Here is a 17,561-nt window from a genome sequence, read left to right as displayed (position 1 = left end):
CAAGGAACTCGTCCGCAACAAAGATTCTCGGCCCGAGAGCGTCAACTTTTGAAACACTGAACACAAATGTAGCAAATGAAAACCAATGCATGCTGCACAACGTCCCTCTGATGTTTGCGCCGTATTGTAACTAGTCTTGAGCACTGCTGGTCTTGGCTTCTGCTGTTGTTGACTGGCACCCCTAGTTTCGATGGACCGTGTTGGCAATGATTCGAGAACGTGAATGCGTCGCTGAAGAAACTCTGGCATGTCCTTCACAGAATCCTGTTCCTTGTTTGCTGAGTATTCCTCCCAACCTCGGCAAGTTACAGGATCGAGGCGTACCGATAGGCCGGTTGCACTATCTGGTCTAAAGTCTGCACGACTCTCTCGAAGTCCTCAACGAGAGTGTGCAATTCGGCGGCGGATTCCTTCGTCAAAGTTGGCAGTTTGAAAAGAGATTGAATCTGGCATTTCTTTAACTGTTTGCTATTATTGTATCGCCTTAATAGCAAGTCCCATGCCACCTGGTAGTTTGCCTTCGTGATTTGAAGAGGGTCGATGAGAGTTTTTGGCTCACCCCGCAAACACCCTTTCAAATAATGCAGCTTTTCTACCTCCGGGAGATCCTTCCTCCAATGAATCAGAGATGTGAACAAATCTCGAAAACTGAGCCAGTCATCCACATCCCCCGTAAATGTTTGCAGCTTAATTTGCAGTAAACGCACATGGTCGACGAACTCGCTTTGAATTGTATTCTCCGGACGGAGAGATTGGTCCAATGGTTCCTGACGTCGCTTGAGCTTCCATTAAAACGATTTTGCAGCGTAGTAACGATCGCTGAATTCTACCCGTTCTTTTTCGTACGATTCATCCCCCTCAATGAAATCGTCATGATATTTGATGTCGATAAGGGTCTCACAAAAAGTCTCATACAAACCATCGAGCATATCCAGCCGAACTTCTATTTCACTGGACAAGGCTTGGTCCTCGAAACCATCAATAAAACGCTAGATGTCCATTAAAGAAGATTGTGCGTCTTTCAGTTGAGTTTTGAGCCGCTTCAGTGACGGTGACTTCTTGTCCGTTGTGGTGGCTTTCGGCATCGTGTCTCGTTGTAGAGTTGTAATTAAGAGAAGAAATACGAGGACGTAGTTTTCTGCGGTGGGGCCTAGCTTCGCTAGACATATACCAGCTTTTACCTGTGGAAACAGGAAGCCGCGCCTTCTAAACCGCACAGCCGTATAGGAACAAATCGCAATTCGTCTCAAAGCCGCTCCAAATTTACACCAGTATCGAGTATCGAGAGTGGACGCTTCGGTTAGACATATACTAGGGGGTCCACTATTGGGCATTTTACCCTACAATATGATAGCAAACCGACAAAAAAGTGAAAAAAATCTTTTATTATAATTGAAATTGTGGAAAGTAGGTACACAATTAGTTCATCATGATATTCAATTTTGAATTGCTTACAGAATCAAAAATAAAATGAAAATTGAAAAATAATTGTTTATTTCCTTATTTTTTCTATTTTTTTTAAAACTTAAAACGGCTACGCAGTCTTTAAGGATTAAAACAAGATTTATATTTGTCCAACGTTTCGACACGGGGTTGGTGTCTTCATCAGGGAAAAATACTATGTTTGTTGTTTCCCCCTGATGAAGACACCAACCCCGTGTCGAAACGTTGGACAAATATATCTTGTTTTAATCCTTAAAGACTGTGTAGCCGTTTTAAGTTAAAATAATAATAACAGTCGATCATTCGATAGTACATTGTTTATTTAGGCACGAACATTACGTTGCAAGGTCTTCTTTAGCCGTGCAGTGAGATGTGCAGCTACAAAGCAAGGTCATGCTGAGGGTGAGTGGGTTCGATTCCCGGTCCGGTCATGGAAATTTTCTCAACTTCCCTGGGCATAAAAATATCATCGTGTTAGCCTCATGATATATGAATGCAAAAATTATAACTTTTCTTAGAAACCTCGAAGTTAATAACGGTGTAAGTGCTGAACATCAAACAAGCGATCCAACATATCCAAACATGTTCTTAGAGCCTCTGAAGAAATTTTTAGAAAGTTGGTATATTTAAAAATGTATAATCTTCTTCTATTCTATCTTCTTCTTCTTCTATATATAAAATGAGTTTACAATATAACTGACGAATGGATGAACCGATTAGTATGATTTATGCACGGTTCGATTCGATCTGAATGGGCTATTTTTATACATATGTAGAAAAATACATGAATTTTCACGGGGATAGTTTAAAAATCAATAATATGAAATTCATGACGATTTTACATACATCAATCTAAATAGAGTGCGTTGTAGCAATATTTGACATTTACAAAGCAAAAGTGTCGATCCCGGGAAACGCAGGGTCCGATCTGCTAGTAAAGTATATAAATAAAAGTACAAATAGTGGCAAGCTACCACATTTCCCTCAAGAGTTGTTTTCCTCGGGCCACAATAGTATCCAATAGTTCTTTTCAGAAGGCATCATTTTATGAGCAGAACCAATCTTTCGTAACCTTACGTTTAGTAACATCACGCGAATGAAGCCAAGTGTAATATGTCATGTCTATTCCAGCACTAGAGTTATCGATTTCAAACAGCAAACTGCTGTTACGCACATAATTTGTTGAAAGCTACCAGATACCACAATTTGCACATTAATAATCAGTCTGTGATAAATTTGAAGGGTTCTTGTTGTAATTCCACTCACTAGATTTTCGTTAAATTTTGCTTCGAGCGTACCTATCTCAAAACTCCTCAAAAAACTGAAAACACGAAGAAAACCAAATTCAAAAAGCTTTTACAAGAATTCTCGGAAATCCTGAAGTAATTTGAGAAAATATTCTGAGTAAATTCTAAGAGCCGTTCCTTCTTGAATTCTGTCGAGTTTATTGTTTGTTCTGATGATCTGAGGATGTTTTTTTTTTTTTTGAAATTATGGGGAATTCATTCTATTGAGACAGGATGGGCTTCCAGTGAAGATCCTAAAGAGTTTTCAGTTGAATTTTTGGAAGGATTGTAGGAAGATGCAGGAAGATTTTTCAGTGATGCTCTTGAAACCTAGTAGAATTCTAAAAGAAATTCCTGGGAAATATTGCTGAAGTAATTACCGCAGGAACTCGTTGATGAATACCTGAAGGAATTCTAGGAAAAATATGTGAATTCCTGCAGCAATTCCAAAAGAAATTCCAGGAGGATTTCCATGAGAAGTTTCTTCAGGAATTCCAGTAGGAATATTTGGAGAAAGCCCAAGAATAACTCCTATAGCTCCAAGAATAACTCTGGAGGATTTTTAGAAAAAAGTTCAGGATAAATTTCCTAAAATTACTTCTGGAGATCTCATCCAGGAATTCGCCTTGATTTCCTCCATAAATTCATTCTGAGTTCCCCAGGAATTCATTTCGAATTCCTTCAGGAATTCATTCTAAATTCCCCCAGGAATTCATTCTAAATTCCCACAGGAATTCATTCTGAATCTCCCCAAGAATTCGTTCTGAATTTCCAAAAAAAAGTCTATCTGGATTCCTCCAGGAATTAATTCTGAATTCCAACAGGCGTGAGTTATTCCTGCAGTAGCTCCAAGATAAGCTTCTGGAGAGACCAGAGATGAACTTTTGAAGAAACTCCATGAGGAGCTTCACGAGGAATTACTGGACCAAATCCTAGATGAATTGTTATAGGAACTCCAAAAAGAAACTTTAAGACCTTTGGAAGCAATTCCTGAAAGAGCTCCTGAAAATTAAATGAGAAAATTTGGAAGAAATTCCAGAAGGAAATCCTGGGAGACTCCAGGAGTAATTTCTGGAGGAACAGCAGTAAAGAATCCCGTAAGAATTCCAAAAAGATATCCTGAATAAACGCCAGGTAGAATTCCTGGAGGAAGTTCAAGAATAATTCCCGAAGGAAAACGAAAGAAGAATTTCCGAAGAGACACTCGGCGGAATCCCTGAAAAATCCTTATGGATCTCCAGGAGGAAGCCCTGCAGGAACTCTAGGAGGAATTCCCGGAGGAACTCCAGGTGTGATTTCTAGAAGGACCCCAAGAGGAAATCCTGGAGTCTCCAGGAGTAATTTCTGCTCTAAGAAGAATTTTTGAAGAAACTCCAGGAAGGATTCCAGTAGGTATTCCAAAAAGATATCCTGGATGAACACTAGGGTGGCTCAAAAAACACTTTTTTAAATTTTTTGATGGGCCGCCCTCTTATTCGGTTTTATTTGTTGCCCTGGTGCTGTGGAAAAAATTTCAGTCAAATCGGTCAACGTTTGGGCGGTGCTAAACTCGTTGGAAGTTTATATGGAAAAATGTATGCAGAAACATCCAAAAACAGTGATATGCAGTTGGACGGCACAATTTACGATCAAGAACAATGATACTCATTCAGTTCTTGTAGAATTAAATACAGAATGTTATGCTGAAAACCGCGAGAAGACTCGAGTTTATTGGGCAAAGATAATAGCATTTTACTGGAGTGTTGTAGGGGTGAATTTATTTCTTTTCAAAGGTAAAAGAAACGAAATTTGCTCAAACCGCACTTCAGAGAAATGCTAATAACTAAGCCGGGCAAACTCTAATCTTCTCGCGGTTTTCTGCATAACAGTCTGTATTAAATTCTTCATAATCTGAATGAGTATCATAGTTCTTCTTCGTAAGTTGTGCCGTCCAACTGCAATTTACAGTTTTTGGATGTTTCTGCATACATTTTTGCATATAAACTTCCAACGAGTTTAGCACCGCCCAAACGTTGACCGATTTGGCTGAAATTTTGTCCAGAGCATCAGGGCAACAAATAGAACCGAATAAGAGGGCGGCCCATCAAAAAAATTGGAAAAAGTTTTTCCCATACTAATTTGAGCCACCCTAATGAACACCATATAGAATCCCTGCAGGAATCCCAGGAGGAATTTCTTAGTAACTGTAACTCAAGGAGTTACTTTAAGAATGCCTTGTTGGAGTTCCTTCAAGAAATCACACACAATTTCTCCAAAAAATCTTTTTGAAGCTCCACCTGACATTCCTACTGGAGTTTCTTCAAGATTCCCTCCTGAGTTCACTAAGAAATTCCTCCTGGGATTCCTGCAGGGATTCTATATGGTGTTCATCCAGGATATCTTTTTGGAATACCTACTGGAATCCTTCCTGGAGTTTCTTCAAAAATTCTTCTTAGAGCAGAAATTACTCCTGGAGACTCCAGGATTCCTTGCAGAATTCAAAATGAATTTCTAGGGGAATTCAGAATGATTTCCTGGGGGAATTCAAAATGAATTCCTGGTGGAATTCGGACAGAATTCCTGGGGGAGTTCTGAATGAATTCTTGACGGATTTCAGAATGAATTCCTAAGGAAATTCAGAAAGAATCCCGGGGGAAATCAGAATGAAATCCTTGGGGAAATCAGAACGAATTCCTGGAGAAAATCAGAGTGAATTCCTGTACGGACAGATAAATCAACCTAAAATTTAAGTTCAATTTACGCACTGTTGAGAATATCGCAGAAAAAATTTACCCAAATTTGGGTAGTTCTCCCTTTCTTTCCCATGATTGTTATCCAAACTAGAGCAAGATGCAAGCACCTCACCGGGGTTGCTCAGCCCAATAACCCAAATTCGAGAATATTCAATATTCTCAATTTTGAGTTGATTAAGGTCCACTTTGGATTATAATTAAACTCCAGGTCCACTTTGGATAAAATTAAACTCAGCCTTGGGTTAAATTTGGAAAATTCAGGTTGGATTTCAGGGAGAAATTTCTGATGGAACCAAAGAAGGAATCAGTGGAGAAGTTCTAGATTGATTTTCTGAAGAAACTCTTAAAAATATCTAGGTGGAGTTGTCGTAGAAACTCCAGCAAGAATTTCTGGTGAAATTCAAGAAGGAATTCTTGGAAGAATTTCATGACACCTTTGTGGAAAAACTTCCGAGTGGAATTGTGCAGGAACTGCAGGAGAAATCGCTATGGGCTCCTCATGTGGAATTTCTGGCTGAACTTCAGGAGACATTCGTGGAGGAACTGCAGAAGAAATTTATGTGTAAATTCTCTAAGATCTTTATGTATAGCTCCTTCAGGAATTTCAGGAGGAATTCCTGGTTGAACTCCAGAAAGAATTCATTTAAGAGCTGCAGGAGTAATTTCTGTGGGATTCTCCTGAATTTAATCCTAGAGGATCTCCACAATGAATTTCTGGAAGAACATTAGAAGGTATTCAACGAGGGTTTCTGAATTCCTTAATTCCTAAACTCCTAAGCTCACAAATTCCTAAATTCCCAAATTCCTGAATTCCGAAATTCATAAATTCCTGAATCCCTAATTTCATAAATTGCTAAATTCCCAAATTTCCAATTTTCTAAAATCGTGAATTTCCAAGGTTCTAGATTCATGAATTCCTAAATTATTAAATCTCTAAGTTCTTTAGTTCCTAAATTCATCGCTGCCCACAACTAGGACGTTAGGCAAGAAGATTCACGCCTCGATTGTGTGTTTTTCAATAGATGGTATCTATGTCTCCCATTAATATTCTGTCCCTTCATACAAGTTCGTACCCTAGCAAACGGCTTTTGATCTGTTGATTTTGAAATAAAAACTATTGTTTATCGGTTATCCCAATATAAATCCCTAAAAAAATCCTGAATTTTAAATTCCTAAATTCCAAAGTTTCATATATCGTCATTACTCCACCAGTTCAGATTGCAGTTTTTAGGCTGGCCAGCGCACTTGCGCTGCGATCCAACTTCGTTTCCCCCAGTGACCATAATCTTATCAACTGCACAAATCATCCAAATTCTAATCCTGTTTTCTCGGTACAAGAAAATTATTTATTTTTCTTGCTCATTTTTCACAAACTGAAACACAGAAACACAGATAAAACTAACTATTGATGAAACATAATGTTAATTTTCATTTAGCATAAAATGTTTGATGGTTTCAATTCGAACGGCTTTCATACAAGCAGGGCAGTACGACTTGCAAGCAACATATTGCGACTTGTAAGTGTTGCAAGAAGCGTGGAACGGAACATTCCGGCTGGTCGGCCAATGTACGGATTTACAATCTGTAGTCACTTGCGAAATCCTGATATCCTACAACTTGTAACTGGAAAGAATCATTTCAATTGGACTTAAAACATCAGGTATCGGGATATATTATTTTAAAGCCCATTTTTCATCATTGCAAAAAATAGCGCATGCAACTCGATTTTTTCAGCACTTGTAGTATATTTATCCGTACGTATAAACGTACAACTCGTGCTGAAAAAAATAATCTTTTTGCAAATAGTTACACAAGATCTAGAACAGCCGCCGGAAAAAAATAATGTTTCATATTAATATTCAAACTGACAGCCCCGAACGATTTCAATCTCTGCTGATTTTACTCTTTATGATCAGAAATATTGCAAAAATAAAAATTCATCAAGTAGACACAAATTCGAAACGAAAATCGCTTATTTTTGTCTCACCGAAACGAAAAGTACAAACCCAGTTTCGGAGACGTCGAGTTCCATCACTCAGAAAAATTCTCAACGTCCTGTCTACCTAAGCATTTTATCATGAAACGCACAAATTTTGTAATGCCAGTCAGTGGGTAAGCTGAGTCCAAACTATAAAAAAAAATCACGATAATACAACTGCGTTCTGGCTCTATTATTAAAATATTCATGTAGTAATAGAATCAAAACGCTCTCATTTCTCCAAATTTACGAAAATGCTGCAACGGACAGTTCATAACGATATCATTCATCAATCACAAGGAATGAAATCCTCCTATCGACAGTCAGAAAGGTACAAATATGAAATCACCCCGAAAGAGCGACGTAGGTGTTATAGACACTTCGTGATCGCTTTCGTCGAACGACATTCAATGATGTCGAACGTTCAAATTGATAACGAAAAGGAAAAAAAAGAATGAATGATAGCATTAATGAAAGCTTATCATATTTCAATTTCGCAAACGAGCTCTTCTGCTGGTGTCCTTAGGGCTCATGCACAAATGATATCATACTTGGAAAAAGTGACGACTGATAACTGATTTTCGGGATCCAAGCTAAAAAAATGTGACATACGGGGGAGTGGTTTGGTAATAGTCAATTTTTGCGTTACATCATCTTAGCCCGAGCCCAAACCTGATGGCAAGGCACTGGCAGTTATCCCTATGGGACACACAGCTTCACAATTACCCACCGTGTTTGAAGGCGCTAAAAGGTCACGTGCTGTTTGACTTTCTTTTTTCGAATCGCGAAAACTCTACTGTGATGAAGCTTGACGATTCCCAATTCCCCTGTGTAACGCGTTTCGTTCGTTGTTTTTCTTTCCAATTGAACATGCCAAAGATTCCACGCAGGGTCAAAGTTTTAATCCTCTGGTGTGTAGATGCCTTATGTTTCAGCTTTGAATCTTTGTTTTATCAGTTTATGGCAGCGCATGACAAAAAGCATTTTGAATCATCGCATTTTTTTCCTGAAGTTCTACTATTTTTATTATATAATGTATTCACCAGTAAAGTGGGTGATTCTATTTTTTCTTTTGTTTCCCCTTTGTAAAGTTAGAATCAGTATGTCAAATTTACTTGGGACAGCTCACTAAATACGTAACGTAGTATGACGATACACCTATAATGTTTATAAGTTCTCTAGTACATGACAAATCCTGTGAATTATGCATGTACATAGTCAATTTAATATTTTTTGGTAAAAGTCAAAACGATCAATCAGGATATGCCGTTAAAGACCGCATCCTCAACGAAGGTTCTTATCGAATTTGCTTACTTCAATTTTCTTTATTGGAACGAAACATTCCATTTTGCATGAAAGATGAGCTTTCATTTTGCTCCTTCCTGCACAGAATCCCAAGAGCCGGATTCCTGTGGGAAATTCCAGTTGTAAAAAAAATTGTGCCAAGTTTTCCTCTTCCATCCAATCAGAGTAAGTAATCAAGGGACTTTTCTTTGAATGTGAATGTCTTCAGCGGATGTTGAAAGGATTAGGTATATATGTACCTTATAGCCAAATAAAAAGGGGTATCTTATTACCTCTTTTCAATACTTTTTAAATTCAGCCACTTGTTGAGATTTTCACTTATGGATATTTACCTCAATTATGATTTTTCATCTTTCATATATTAGCGCTGTCATACCAATAATAGACAGACATGCTTGCGCCGACAGTATTGTATTCAAATAATATGTATAGATGTTCGCATTGAAGTCTTGCTCAATTCACATGAACCATCTGATCCAAACTAAATAGCAAAATATCAATTGCTAGAACTCACAATTAAATATTGTTCAGGCCAGTATAGTTTTCCAACACTGTTTAGTTGTAGAATATTTCTCATCCGTCGAAAGCGCCTTCAATTTCAAGCCACATTTTCCCACCATTCTGTCATGGATTTACGTGCTTGGAAAGATCTAAATCAGCGGAAATAACAGCCACAGCAAAATGTATTTTAGATAACAGGCTTCCAGTTCTCTGGTCTAACGAAGGTAATCCATCGTGCCAAGCGTCGTTCATGTCACACTCTTTTCACCAAGCTTCAGCAGGTTCCTAAACGAAGCGAGCTGAATTGCAGAGCAAGGTAAAGCGCGTCAATAAATGTCATAACTGATAATCTCCAATGCTTTTCTATCTTCACATTCAAGCACCGACCTGGTTGACGGTCTATTTTTGTTGGATTCATGCCCTTGCCCTGCTACGGTTACCGGAAGCCTGAACCACGTGTATTGTGTGAAAAATGATGCTGCTCCAGAGCAATAATGAAAGCAATCTACTCGGATGCCTATCCCGTGTCAGATCTGGATCAGGGAGTAATCCGTTGAACGATGGCAGATAACAGCTTCTACGAGACCATTAATAGTTAGCAAGCCTAACCTGGCTAATTCAATTCACAAACTCACTACATTTTGACTTTTCTGCTCTCCAAAGCTTAAACAATAACATAAGCTGCTATTCATTCAATGACAAGTATTTAAAAGTGAGATATTTGAATCTTAACATGTACCTAATTCCTTAAATCATTTTGAAAATGGTTTACTACGCTTATCAGTATTTCTTTAAACAGCTTGATTTTTATCTCTGGTGGAATCAGATAAAACGGAACCGCATCTATTCCAGCAAATTTTGTTTTGTTTCAAAGTCGTAATTCAAAAGTAAGTTTCAAGTTTTGTATAAGGTACCCCTTGCAGTATGCCTGCGCTCAAAACTCTCGATGGTGTACAACACGCCTCTAAGTCGAACGCCGCGGCTTAACATTGGGCGGCTACAAGACGGTAGACTATCCCAAGGATACGCGCAGAGAGATATTCGATCCGCCATTGGTAGCATCGCAACTGCTGCACTAGGCACGGTGCTCCCGGATCAGAGAAACGACTGGTATGACGGCGAATATGAGCAGTTAACATTCCTCCGACCGTGCCACCCAAACAGTCGGAACGCTATTGTCAAATCGCTATATCTCAGCCGTTAATGAACCGATTTGAACAATTTAGGGACTCACATCAAAATTAGTCTGAGATGTTAAGACCTCCGATCGGACCAAAAATGCCTTCTGTGGACCTCCAAACTTCGGAGCAGTGATGTCATACAGTCGTGATTTTCATACAAATTGCGTAGTTGGTGCTCACCAGCTTGATGTTCATGCTAATATTAGTAAGATATTTCGAAATCCGTAAGATTTAGAAAGTTGCCGTCTTCTACAATTTTGTTCAGGAGGCCAGCACCATACTGTCGTTGATTATATTATTTCGGAACACGTCCGCTTGACGGCGCTAGTGTATATGAGAAAGATCGCTGGGTCAAATATTTCGAAATCTGTAAGATTTAGAAAGCTGCCGTCTTCTACAATCTTTTTCAGGAGTGTAAAACCATAGTGTCGAAGATCATATTATTTCGGAACTCGTCCGCTTGGCGGCACTAGTGTATATGGGAATGCCCGTTGGGTCAAATATTTCGGAATCTGTTGGATTTGGAAAGCTGCCGTCTTCTACAATCTTGTTCAGGAGTGTAGAACCATACTGTCGCAGATCATATTATTCCGGAACTCGTCCGCTTAGCGGCGCTAGTGTACATGAAAAAGATCGCTGGGTCAAATATTTCGAAATACGAGAGATTTAGAAAGCTGTCGTCTTCTACAATTTGGTTCAGGAGGCCAAAACCATACTGTCGCAGATCATATTATTTCGGAACTCGTCCGCTTGCCGGCGCTAGTGTATATGAGAAAGATCGCTGGGTCAAATATTTCGGAATCCGTAAGATTCAAAAAGCTGCCGTCTTCTACAATTTTGTTCAGGAGGTCAAAACCATACTGTCGCAGATCATATTTTTTGGGGACTCGTCCACTTGGCGGCGCTAGTGTATATGAGAAAGATCGCTGGGTCAAATATTTCGGAATCTGTAAGATTTAGAAAGCTGTCGTCTTTTACTATTTTGTTCAGGAGGGCAAAACCATACTGTCGAAGATCATATTATTTTGGAACTCGTCCGCTTGGCAACGCTAGTGTATATGGGAATACTCGTTGGGTCAAATATTTCGGAAATCGCAAGATTTAGAAAGCTGCCGTCTTCTACAATTTTGTTCAGGAGCCAAAATCATGCTGCCGCAGATCATATTATTTCGGAACTCGTCCGCTTGCCGGCGCTAGTGTATATGAGAAAGATCGCTGGGTCAAATATTTCGGAATCCGTAAGATTCAAAAAGCTGCCGTCTTCTACAATTTTGTTCAGGAGGTCAAAACCATACTGTCGCAGATCATATTTTTTGGGGACTCGTCCACTTGGCGGCGCTAGTGTATATGAGAAAGATCGCTGGGTCAAATATTTCGGAATCTGTAAGATTTAATAAGCTGTCGTCTTTTACTATTTTGTTCAGGAGGGCAAAACCATACTGTCGAAGATCATATTATTTCGGAACTCGTCCGCTTGGCAGCGGTAGTGTATATGGGAATACTCGTTGGGTCAAATATTTCGGAATTCGCAAGATTTAGGAAGCTGCCGTCTTCTACAATTTTGTACAGGAGCCAAAATCATGCTGCCGCAGATCATATTATTTCGGAACTCGTCCGCTTGGCGGCACTAGTGTATATGAGAAAGATCGCTGGGTCAAATATTTCGGAATCCGTAAGATTTAGAAAGTTGCCGTCTTCTACAATTTTGTTCAGGAGGCCAAAACCATACTGTCAAAGATCATATTTTTTAGGATTTCGTCCGCTTGGCGGCGCTGGTGTATTTGGTAATACTCGTTGGATCAAATATTTCGGAATCCGTATGATCTAGAAAGCTTCCGTCTTCTACAATTTTGTTCAGGAGGCCAAAACCATACTGTTGCAGATCATATTATTTCGGAACTCGTCCGCTTGGTGGCGCTAGTGTATATGGGAATACTCGCGGAATCCGTAAGATCTAGAAAGCTTCCGTCTTTTACAATTTTGTTCAGGAGGCCAAAACCATACTGTCGAAGATCATATTATTTTGGAACTCGTCCGCTTAGGGTCTGATCACAAATTACGTAACGCAAAAATCCGAGTTTTGACCCCTCCTCCCCCTCGTAACAAAAAGTAACATTTTTGGTACCCCCTCCCTCCCCCATGTAACGCGTACCTGTGAAAATTTTAAAGGCAGATTTTTTCCCTTCTCTGAAGCATTTGGGTTTTGGTATTTTTTGAACACTTTGAATACGGACGGCACATAATCAAAAATCAAAGATATCAAGAATGCAGCTAGTAGAAACGAAAATAGAATTTGCGATCATAACCATTTACATAGTTTTGCAGAACTGTGGTGTCGAGAAAATTTTAATACAATATTCGCTTGGTATTTTTACGCATATTAGTCCCACTATGTCAGCATGCTTGATTTCGATAATGACTAATATACGATAACGATAAACAGCAATTACTTCAATCAGTGATTTAAAAAAAGACATTCAAATAAATTTTTATTCGCGTTATGCGTAACATTTGATAGGAACCCACCCCATCCCCCACCTTGTAATGTAACAAAGTATAACGCATATTGGACCTCCCCCCTCCCCCCAGAATCGTTACGTAATTTGTGAACAGACCCTTAGCAACGCTAGTCTATATGGGTATACTCGTTGGGTCAAATATTTCGGAATTCGCAAGATTTAGAAAGCTACCGTCTTCTACAATTTTGTTCAGGAGCCAAAATCATGCTGCCGCAGATCATATTATTTCGGAACTCGTCCGCTTGGCGGCGCTAGTGTATAAGAGAAAGATCGCTGGGTCAAATATTTCGGAATCCGTAAGATTTAGAAAATTGCCGTCTTCTAAAATTTTGTTCAAGAGGCCAAAATCATACTGTCAAAAATCATATCTTTTAGGATTTCGTCCGCTTGGCGGCGCTGGTGTATATGGGACTACTCGTTGGATCAAATGTTTTGGAATCCGTATGATCTAGAAAGGGGCCCTCCTTAGCCGCGCGGTAAGACGCGCGGCTCTACAAACTGAAGACCATGCTGAGGGTGGCTGGGTTCGATTCCCGGTGCCGGTCTAGGCAATTTTCGGATTGGAAATTGTCTCGACTTCCCTGGGCATAAAAGTATCATCGTGCTAGCCTCATGATATACGAATGCAAAAATGGTAACCTGGCTTAGAAACCTCGCTGTTGGCGCGGCAGAAAACGAAGGGGGAACACGTCACGGTCTCAATGGCGATTCCGTTTATTGGCAATAGCTTTTAAGCTAAAATATTGTTTAAGTTTAATTAGTTGAAGTTTGTTTACACATTTTTAACTAACTTACAAGTCTGTGACTCTTAGTTTCTGGCCACTACGTATGTCTAACCGTCCTGTGATAGCTCTTCTAGTCACTCTACCTGTGTTAACATATTAACTAATCTTAGTCATTAAGTCCTTTAGTATAGTTCAGGTTTACTCACAGTCCGTACTAGATAGTTTAGGATAGTTTTAGGATTCTAATTTATTCATTCGAGCTCTGCATGAAAAATAACCTATGTTGGGTAATATGGTAATTAATTTCAGTTAATCGTAACAAACGCTAGTATAACTCACTTAAATTTATAGCGCGTTAATTAGAATTCACGCTGAGTCTTCCAAACAAAATCTATCGCACTAATTATTCACGATAATTATTAGGATTATAAATTCAATAATTTTAACAGCATGCAGCATACATTTCACAATTGCAATCAATTCTTTCTCTGACGTTTTATTATTTAGTTTTACCCACACCATCGAACCCATCGCCACTTGACGGATCTGTCATACCAGGTGGACCATCCCTATGGAGTATTTCGTTGAGAGCGTCAACGCTTGTAACGCCTGCCGCTACATTCCCCTCTCCGTAATGCTGCTTCAGTCCAGCAGGATTACCTGCAGGAATTATGTTGAGTACTGCAAGCTTGGCCACAGGACGGCGTAGAACCCCAGTAACGGTTTGAACATCCACTAGTCGTATTCACCCATCTTTCCCGGGGATAACCTTTAGGACCTTCCCACGAGGCCATTGATTCCGTTTCTGCTCCCCTACTATGAAGACCAAATCTCCTTCTTGAATTGGCTGGGTTTCGTCGTGCCATTTCGTGCGCCGCGTCAGCACCGGAAGGTATTCTCGGATCCATCTGTACCAAAACTGATCCAGAACATAACGACACAAATTCCAACCATACCTTTCCTTCTATAGTTGGAACTTTCTTCGGCTGTTTGACCCCATTCGAACTTAGAAGAATGAAATGATTAGGAGTCAATGCCTCCTGATCCGATGTCTCCAAGGGCACGTACATCAACGGTCGCGAGTTGACCATTGACTCCGCATCACACAAAATCGTGTGAAAAACTTCTTCAGATGGCGCGCGAGAATGGTTGACCGACTCCATTGCAATTTTTACCGCTCTGACCATCCTTTCCCACGCACCACCCATGTGCGGAGAGGACGGCGGAATAAAGTTCCACCTCGTATTTGCATCCGTGAAGGATTCCGCCAATTCACGATTCATTGCCGCTGTTTGTTGTGCCAGCTCTCGACTTGCACCGACGAAATTTGTTCCGTGATCAGTGTAGATTTGTGTTGGGGCACCTCGACGAGAAATGAATCGACGCAACGCCAGTTTACACGATTCTGTAGATAGGGAAGCTATTGCTTCCAAATGCACCGCCCTTATAACCAAGCAAGTGAAGAGTGCCACCCAGCGCTTCACTTGACTTCGGCCAATCTTGATCATATATGGCCCGAAGTAGTCGATACCGACCAACGAAAATGGACGAACAAACGGAGTTACTCGCACTTCGGGTAATGGAGCCATTCTGGGTACGACAGGTTGAGCTTTATATACTGTGCACCACTGACACTTTTTTGTCACTTTGCGTACTAGCGTCCGGAGAGTAGAAATGTGGTACCGCTGACGTACTTCATTGACCACAGTTTCACTGTTATGATGCCCGAGCCGCCGGTGGTAATAGTCCACAATGAGCTCAGACACGCGATGGTTTTTCGGCAGGATAACCGGATATTTCGCGTCGTATGTGGATAGTGGAGATGCTTCTGTGCGGCCTTCCATGCGAACCACCCCGTACTCATCTAGAAATGGTGATAGCTGTCGAATAGGACTATCTCGGTTCAATTCCTTCGCCTTCTCTTTGTTGGTTGTGTTTGCTTTTCTTAGAATTAGTATTTCTTCGGCATATTCATCCGCTTGTGCAATCCGCCACAACGCCCTCTCCGCTCGAACAAAATCTTCTGACTTCAACTGGTGCCTTGCCTGCATGGCTCCTCTTTTGCCGAGTCCGCAACAACTATCCATAAAGGAATATACATACGCCGTAGTGCGGAGCATCCTTTCCCATTTGGAGAACCTACCATACTCAATGCACGGCTGTACCCTCGTTACATGATGCACGTGAATAGTTCGTAGTTCTTCCTCGGTACAGCTTGCTGATATTTGATGTTGTGGCCACTCATTCTCCGCTTGTAGGAGGAAGTCTGGTCCTGAAAACCACCGGCTATTCGAACTTAATGTAGGTCCTTTTCCCCACTTTGTTGCCTCATCCGCCACGTTTAATTTAGTAGGTATCCAGCGCCACTCTTCAGGTTGTGATTCTTCCAGTATTTCGCCGATACGAACCGCTACATATTGCCGGTACTTCCTGGCATCGGAATTAATCCAGGAAAGCACTGTTCTGGAGTCACTCCAAAAGAATCTCTGGCTTATAGTTACCGTATGGTAGTCGGCAATGGACTTCGCTAATCGGCTCCCAATAACCGCCGCTTGTAGCTCCAACCTAGGGACTGATAGTGGCTTCAGTGGTGCCACTTTTGCTTTGGAAGCGATTAATGTACATCGTGGCTGACTGTGATCAACCACACGAAAATAGGCGACGCACGCAAATGCAGATTCACTCGCATCCACGAACACATGCAGTTGCAACGATTCCAAACTTTTTCGATCGTATCCGGGGAAATAGCAACGAGGGATTCGAACTTGGCTAAGCATGGAAAGTTGCTTAATTCACCTTTGCCAGTTTATGAGAATTTCTGCTGGGATAGGCTCATCCCATCCAACTTGGGTTCTCCACAGGTCCTGAATGATCATTTTACCGTGAACGAGTAAGTTCGAAATCAACCCGAGGGGATCGAAGACGCTCATGACGAACTTCAGAATGCTGCGTTTCGTCGTATTGAGCTCATTCGCTGTTGAACCTTCGCAATCGTTTGGCAGCAACAGTGTATACGAATACGTCTTCATCCGGTAACCACGCCATACCAAGGACACGTTCAATTTGGCTTTCCTTGTCGATACTGAAGTTCTTCGTAGTGACTTCTGCACCTTCTCCTAGGCTCTGTAACACCACCTTAGAATTTGATCTCCAGTTCCTTAGTTGAAATCCTGCTTGTTCTTGAACCTTTTTTACATCCAAGGCAATTTCGCCATCTCTTCTTCTGTATCACGGCTGTCTAGGTAGTCGTCCACGTAGTGGTTGTCTACTATCGCCGTCGCCGCTTCCGGAAGTTCTTCTTTCCACATACTCGCGTTCATGTTCTTCACGAAGTTTGCCGAACAGGGTGAGCAGGTCGACCCGAAAATGGCCACATCCATCACAAATACGTCGGGCTTCCTTGCTGGATCATTTCTGTATAGAAACCGCTGTGCCTGTTGATCCTCCTTCCTAATTCTCACTTGGTGATACATTTCGCGGATATCACCAGCGATCGCCACCTGTCGCTGCCGGAAACGGCATAGCACTGCAGGCAACGATGTTAAAAGGTCCGGGCCCTTCAACAGCATATCGTTCAGAGACACTCCTTTTGATTTGGCGGCTGCATCCCAAATAATACGCACCTTCCCAGGTTTACGTGGATTAGTTACCACGCCAAGAGGGAGATACCACGTACGATGTTGATCACTCTCTTCTAACTCCCGACGTGTGGCCTTGTGCGCGTAGCCCTTTTCTTGATATTCGATTATTTGCCTTTCCAAACTCACTCGTAATTCTGGATGGTTACGTAACTTCCGTTCGAAACAAAACAAACGACGCTCCGCCATACCATAACTAGACGGCAACTCGATCACGTCGTACCCCCACAGTAATCCACTTTCGTAGTGTCCA

At 40.9% G+C, this 17,561-nt stretch overlaps 1 protein-coding gene across 1 annotated transcript; it reads right to left on the bottom strand.

Annotated features, from left to right (window-relative positions):
- Nucleotides 1-14,169: 14,169 nt before the first annotated feature.
- On the bottom strand, nt 14,170-16,699 carry LOC134202221 (uncharacterized). The gene is made up of 3 exons (XM_062677269.1): nt 16,467-16,699; nt 14,440-16,391; nt 14,170-14,330 (listed from the first exon to the last, which is right to left on the bottom strand). Exons 1-3 carry the CDS (start codon nt 16,697-16,699, stop codon nt 14,170-14,172), a joined length of 2,346 nt encoding a protein of 781 aa, XP_062533253.1.
- Between the last annotated feature and the right edge of the window lie 862 nt (nt 16,700-17,561).

Source organism: Armigeres subalbatus, unplaced genomic scaffold (genome assembly GCF_024139115.2).
Source record: "Armigeres subalbatus isolate Guangzhou_Male unplaced genomic scaffold, GZ_Asu_2 Contig1099, whole genome shotgun sequence".
Classification (NCBI taxonomy): Eukaryota; Metazoa; Arthropoda; class Insecta; order Diptera; family Culicidae; genus Armigeres; species Armigeres subalbatus.
The sequence above is the reverse complement of the archived record's forward strand: the minus strand, read 5'-3'. Positions and strand labels throughout refer to the sequence as shown.